The sequence below is a fragment of the Eurytemora carolleeae genome, unplaced genomic scaffold, assembly GCF_000591075.1.
Source record: "Eurytemora carolleeae unplaced genomic scaffold, Eaff_2.0 scaffold726, whole genome shotgun sequence".
In the NCBI taxonomy this organism is placed as follows: domain Eukaryota; kingdom Metazoa; phylum Arthropoda; class Copepoda; order Calanoida; family Temoridae; genus Eurytemora; species Eurytemora carolleeae.
This window is the reverse complement of record NW_019396614.1, coordinates 156521-163880: the sequence shown is the minus strand read 5'-3', so window position 1 is coordinate 163880 and position 7360 is coordinate 156521. Positions and strand designations below refer to the sequence as shown.

The 7360-nt window shown below is 37.9% G+C and overlaps 1 protein-coding gene across 1 annotated transcript in view; it reads left to right on the top strand.

Moving 5' to 3' along the window:
• The window catches only part of LOC111706327 (spectrin alpha chain-like), a gene marked incomplete at its 5' end in the record, with an annotated part of 17805 nt that extends 11131 nt beyond the window's left edge, over positions 1–6674 (top strand). The window contains 10 exon segments of the mRNA XM_023479173.1: positions 196–311; positions 585–2313; positions 2797–2946; positions 3495–3583; positions 3852–3948; positions 4170–4241; positions 4901–5028; positions 5486–5597; positions 5971–6085; positions 6457–6674. Coding sequence (XP_023334941.1) covers positions 196–311; positions 585–2313; positions 2797–2946; positions 3495–3583; positions 3852–3948; positions 4170–4241; positions 4901–5028; positions 5486–5597; positions 5971–6085; positions 6457–6500 — 2652 coding nt within the window.
• Positions 6675–7360: the final 686 nt, after the last annotated feature.

The following is a 7360-nucleotide window of genomic DNA, read 5'->3' as shown; positions in this document are numbered from 1 at the left end:
TTCAATTAGCTTTTATCTGAAAATAACATGCATTTATCCGATTTTAAAGCTTGTTTTATCTGAGTTCAATTAGCTTTTATCTGAAAATAACATGATTTTATCCGATTTTAAAACCGGATTTTATTAGATTTTACAACCTAATATCTGATTTTTAAACTTGTTTATTTTGAATTTTATTATTTATATTTTGTCCAGGATCCTGCAAACATCCAGTCTAAGCACCAGAAGCACCAGGCCTTTGAGGCCGAGTTGGCCGCTAACGCGGACAGAATCCAGTCCGTCCTCGCCATGGGGCAGAACCTCATTGACCGGTAAAACTTTTTATTTTTGATTTTCAGGTCCCTTTAATTTGTATCCACTTCTTGTATACTTTTTCTTCTATTGACGTTAATTTTAAGAGTTTTTCCTTAGTTCGAACAAAGATGTAAATAATATTTTCCTTTATTTTGTTCTATTTTAAGTTTTTATTAAATACTTGAAAAGTTAGAAAATACTGGTCCACTTGTTCAGATTTTCTTCCTATTTTCATCTCCTAAGTTGGATCTATTTTTAATATTTTATCAGCTTATAATCGTTTTTTTTAGGAAGAAGTGCAGTGGTAGCGAGGAGGCGGTTCAGAACAGGTTGGAGAGTATCGCTGAGCAGTGGGAGCTTCTCACACAGAAGACAAGCGAGAAGTCCATGAAGCTCAAGGAGGCCAACCGACAGAGGACCTTCATCGCGGCCGTCAAGGACCTCGACTTCTGGCTGGGAGAGGTCGAAGCACTTCTGACCACGGATGAGCTGGGAAAAGACCTCGCCTCTGTCCAAAACCTAATGAAGAAGCACCAGCTTGTCGAGGCTGATATCATAGCCCACGAGGACAGGATCAAGGATATGAACGAACAGGCGGACAGCCTCGTAGAGTCTGGACAGTTTGATTCTGCTGATATCATGGAGAAGAGAGACGGAATCAGCAAAAGGTATAAGCATATTCAGGATCTAGCCGCGCACAGGCAGAGTCTGCTTAACGAGAGGAACACCTTGCAGCAGTTCTTCAGGGATATCGCCGACGAGGAGAGTTGGATTAAAGAGAAGAAACTTCTCGTCACCTCCGACGATTATGGTCGGGATCTGACCGGAGTCCAGAACTTGAGAAAGAAGCACAAGAGGTTTGAGAGTGAGTTGGCCAGCCACGAGCCGGCCATTCAAGCGGTTCAGGAAGCTGGTCAACAACTCATTGACGTTTCTCAACTCGGCGGCGACGAGATTGAGCAAAGGTTGAAGCAACTGTCAGACGTTTGGGAGGAACTGAAGGCTATGTCAGCGTCACGAGGACGAAAGTTGGAAGAAAGTATCATCTTCCAGCAGTTCCTAGCTAAGATTGAAGAGGAGGAGGCCTGGATCAGTGAGAAGCAACAGCTCCTCACAGTACCCGACCTAGGAGACAACATGGCCGCTGTTCAGGGGTTGATCAAGAAGCACGATGCGTTTGAGACGGATCTTTCAGTTCACGGAGAACGGTGCACTGATATCAACGAGCAGGGTCAACAGCTGATTGAGGAGAATAATCATCATGCTGACTCTATTGCGCAGAGGTGTGAACAGCTCAGAAACAAGATGTACAATCTGGGAGAACTCGCAAGTGTTCGTAAGACGAATCTGAAGGATAACGCCGATTATCTCTGCTTCATGTGGAAGGCCGACGTTGTCGAATCCTGGATTGCCGACAAGGAAGCTCACGTCAAGTCTGACGAATTTGGTCGGGATCTGTCCAGTGTACAGACCCTGCTCACCAAACAGGAAACTTTCGATATCGGTCTTCGAGCCTTCGAAACCGAGGGAATCCAGAACATCTCGGAGCTGAAGGACAAGCTAATTAGCTCCAACCACATCCAGGGCCACTCTATCAATGCAAAGTATAACACCGTGATCGAACGCTGGAACAAGTTGATCTCGGACAGTTCGTCCCGAGAGAGACGTCTTCTCCAAGTCCAGGATCAGTTCAGGCAGATCGAGGAGCTCTACCTCACCTTCGCCAAGAAGGCCTCCGCCTTCAATTCCTGGTTCGAGAACGCCGAGGAGGACATGACCGATCCGGTCCGCTGCAACTCTGTAGAAGAGATCAGATCTCTTCGTGAGGCGCATGCGCAGTTCCAGGCATCTCTGGCTTCCGCTCACGCCGATTTTGACTCCCTGGCACAGTTGGATAAACAGATCAAGAGCTTTAATGTTGGAGCTAATCCTTACACGTGGTTTACCATGGAGGCTCTCTCTGATACCTGGAGGAACCTTCAGAGTATCATTGGACAGCGGGATCAGGAGCTAGCTTTGGTAAGTTAAAGGGAGAGTCGGCTATGATAGAAACTTTTGGCCGTTTTACTCTCAATCCGGATGAATTCAATCAATAACTCTCTTTGTTTAGAAAACCCACAATTCTAAATAATCAATTTTTTTAAAGGAAAAGCAAATTCAATTCCATAATTTTGCTGACATAAAGGGTATTACCGCATTAAATCTGACGTACCACTTGAAAAATGGAGGATCAATTTGAAATTACATCTTAAGTTTCTATGTTTGATATCTCGAGATTTGTAGGCTGGCACAATGTCCCTTACCCGATGTATTTGCAAAGGAAAATACTTAGAAACCCTTAGTTTAACCAATTTGAAGTCATCTTCAATTTTGAGTATGGACATGAGACATCCCTGCAAATCGGATTTGATTTGATCTAATTTAATGAATAATTTTCTTGTTAAAAGCATCTTTTTAATCTTTTTTTCTTCACGTTTTACAAATATTGTTTTTGTTTTGTAGGAGGAGGTTAGGCAGGAGGAGAATGATAAACTGAGAAAGGAGTTTGCTAAACATGCAAACCTATTCTATCAGTGGTTAACAGAGAGTAGGCAGCAGATGATGGAGGGATCAGGAACATTGGAGGAACAGCTAGCAGCCATAGGGATCAAGGTAATACAGGGATTAATGTGTATTTAGGAGTCGATCCTTATTTAATTAAGGTTAAGTTAAGGGTTCAGAGTATAATATATGGAATCACAGTGTAGTGAAGGGATTTTGGTGTATTTTAGGGGCTATAATATATTATAGGGATTATGATGCAGTATAGGGATCATATAACGATAAAGGGATCTAACTACAAACTGTAATTTACTTAATAGGTGATGTTCTTGGTTTAAGAATCTAGGTTATTGACTTATTATATACTACGAAAAAAAGAACCATTATTGGAGATGGGAAATCATAAAATCAGAAGATCATGGCGATATAAAAACAAAAAATACTATTCTATATTTCTGACTGACACTATCTTGTTTTAAAGGACCATTATTGGAGATGGGAAATCATAAAATCAGAAGATCATGGCGATATATATTTTATATTTCTGACTGACACTATCTTGTTTTAAAGAACCATTATTGGAGATGGGAAATCATAAAATCAGAAGATCATGGCGATATATATTTTATATTTCTGACTGACACTATCTTGTTTTAAAGGCCCACGAGGTTGCTGGTCGAGCCAATGATCTGAAGAAGATTGAGGATCTTGGAGCTGTTCTTGAAGATAAACTTATCCTTGACAACAGGTAGAAAATATTACATTGCTTGTGATCCGCCACATTCTAGATTCTTGATCCGGATTCACAACATGTTGCTCCCTGGATCCGAATTTACAAAATTGTACGTCCGGTTTCGGTTATTTTCAGAAATACTGTTTTAGCTTGAAAATTGGTGGGTAGGCTTTTAAAGCCCAAATACCAACTTTGCTCTTAAAATTTGACTAATAATATGGAATTTGAACATTGAACAATTAATGAAAAACGAATTTACGTCTAAAATGTTTAATTGTTTAAGGTATACTGAGCATAGTACTGTTGGATTAGCCCAGCAGTGGGACCAGCTCAACCAACTTGGTATGAGAATACGTCACAACCTCGAGCAACAAATACAGGTTGGAACAATCAAGTTGTCATCTATGATCGATTCATGGCGATTTGTGATCAATCAGTGCAACAATCTATTGATTAACTGGCTTTTCTACATACTTACTCATGGGCTAATTGATTGATTGATGTGTAGGCTTATATTATAATTAATCTGAAGTATTTGATGGTTTATTGATTGACTGATTTATTAAGTAATTGATTGATTGACTGATTGATTAATTTGTAGGCTCGCAACCAGTCTGGAGTATCTGAAGATGCTCTCAAGGAGTTCTCGATGATGTTCCGTCACTTCGACAAGGTAAACAGAAGAAGAAGAAATTTCAAAATTTTTATAAAAAATATAATTTAAAAATTATTGATCAGTTTAACAATGTTCATATATTATTTTCTCGTTATTTATCGATTGACTTGTTGAAACTTATTTTGTAAGAAATATGAATTTCTTTTTATCGATACACTGAGGTTGTAAGGAGCGTCGACCCCTATTTCAGTAAATGATGGATTCTCAGCTCATTTCACGCTCATTTTAACCTTTCTTTGGGTAGGCGGGTTAGATAAAACTAGAGCGAAGATAGCCACGATCAAGACTCAAGAGCTACCTGAGAGTTTTTTAAATTCGTCGATACCTTCTTTCGTTAAAGAGTTATTACTCTTCAAAGTCAACCCGGCCGAAATACTTCTAAGAGTTTTAGTCAATTTTCGCACAAGAGCTGAATTATGCATTCAAAATATTGGAAGTCATTTTTTAACACTTGTTAGAGAAAAAGAAGTGAATCCAGTTATGAAAAAGCGTTTATAACCTAAATTTTTTTACAGTTTTGAAAAATTCCAAAAATTAAGAAAGTTACCGCAATTAAGGATACCCTGAATGAGTATTATTTTAAACCTTGTCAATGCCTGGTTCATCAGATAGTGTCCTATAAAATGGATTGAGGACTGAAATTACTTATTGTTTAGGACAAGACTGGTCGTCTTGATCACAACTCCTTCAAGTCCTGTCTCCGAGCCCTGGGATACGATCTACCCATGGTGGAGGAACCGGAACCAGAGTTCGAAACCATTCTTAGCATTGTTGATCCAAACAGGTGAGAATTAACTCCGATGGAAAATTGAATCAACAACTCGTCTCGTTTATTTTCAGAGCATATTGTTCTCCAGAAACAGCCTTATAATTTTACCTTGGGAGAACATATTTTGTTTTTTAGTTCGTTCAGTGTTTCAAAGCAAATGTACAAAGGCCGAATTTAAAGAATTATACCGTGTGCTAATCCAACAAAAACCGGTTCCAATAAAGCGCCGGCTCAAATAGCTTAACTCTGAATACAGTTTAAAGTGGAACCAACCAATTTGAGCCGAGTCTCAAATTAGAGACACGGCTTTCTTTTAATTTGGCCTTGGAATATAAACAGTTTGAAATTTGTAAAACTCCTAAAAATTTGGTGGAAATTTTGTCCAAAAACGTTTTAATTAATTCTTAAACAAAACTAACGAAACGCCCAACATCAATACGAGTAGGATGTAAATGAGTTGATTTTGATTTAGGGATGGTTTTGTAACTCTGCAAGAGTACATGGCCTTTATGATCTCGAAGGAGACGGAGAACGTGCAGAGCAGTGAGGAGATAGAGCTCGCCTTCAGAGCTATCACGAACCAGGTTAGAACTTTAGAAAGGGAAATCTAAGATTGAACTTTAGAATTGGATTCCCACAATCCTGATTGCTTGATCTGAATATCCTATGTGGATCAAGCATCCACAATTCTAAAGTTTTCAGCTCTGAATAAAATGAAAATTAGAAATAATTAAAAATATGGAATTCAAAGCTAGTTTTTATTTCTGGCTCTAAATCTATTAATCTTTTTAAACAGAAGTTACAAAGTTTAAAATGTCCAAGCAGTAACATAATATGATAATAACATTAATTAAATATAATATTTGGATAGTTACATAACATACTTGTTCCTTTAGTGATAATCCTAATAATAATACTCAGAAAATATGATAACAACACTGATAATAATACTACTAGGAGCGTGAGTACGTGACGAAGGAGGAGTTGTACTCAAACTTGTCCAAGGATATGGCGGACTACTGTATCGCCAGGATGAAACCCTACACGGACAACAGTGGCCAGACAATTACAGGTTCACATTTATCTTTCATTTTTAAATTTTTTTAATATAAACTTTAACTGTTTAACATTGATGAACAATTAATCAATTTTTTTCGCGGAGGGGGGACGCTTTTAAACAGAACATTTGCTTGGTTAGTTGCTGACAGAAGGAGTTCGGACAGGCATCATGGCTCAAATTTGGTCTTGAGTCCTACGCAAGGCTTAAAAGCCTTGATTTGTAAGGGATCGTGATGGCGTACCCCAGCTAGACAAGGAACTGTTGGACAATCCCTGGCTTATTGAATTGAATTGAATTATATTGAACATATTAAACAATTTCTTATTAACGAGGGGAAAACACTTGGCACTGTTAAAAACCGTACATAGAATATTTATTTTCAGGAGCCCTTGATTACATGGAGTTCACTCGTACTCTCTTCTCTTAATCTACTCACTCAGCACCAGCAATTAGAAGATTTACAAACTTCTTATTGGCGGATTTCTGGAAATCGGAGATTTTCTGGAGTTTGAACAGCTTCTTCACTGCTATATATAATTATGACATATATATTTGTTGATAAGTTTAGTTTTCGCTAATAATAATGTTACAGCTTAATTTATGCTTCATGATTTTAGAAATTATTTTTATGGGTTTTGCTAACGACCAATTTTTTTATTGATTTTTCGTGGGTTTACTAACACCAGCGTTTAGGGATGTTTTATGTGTTAATTGTAGTCTTTTTTTGTTCTTGTCGCAATAGTTAAAATATAGCTTGAGAAAACGACTTTAAGTGTTGTTGAGATACGTACATTATCGGAATCGGCTAAGTCGCAATAGTTAAAATATAGCTTGAGAAAACGACTTTAAGTGTTGTTGAGATACGTACATTATCGGAATCGGCTATGAAAAGCCGTTACCTATGATAAAATACCAAATTATATGTTGAATTCAGTTTGGAGTATGATTTGATGAGCTTGAAAACATTTTTAATGCAAGAACTACTCGAATCTGAGAGATAATTTCGAGTATTGTATGTATTTTGATCCAATTTTTGACAGTCTTAAATTGCGGCACTTCAGCGTCATGTTATAACTTCTTCCTTAAAGCAATGCTTCAGCTTCCGTAGCTTTAACTGTAAAAATGACATGAAGGAAATCAAAAATATTCATAACTGGAAACTTTTGTATTGGATAGTCGATACCTGGATCACTTGATGTATTCATTGTAGCTTCTATATTATTTGAAAATCAATGATCTCTTCATTTCAGAGCCCGTTCTCTCTATAGATAGTGATATAGTGGAGGT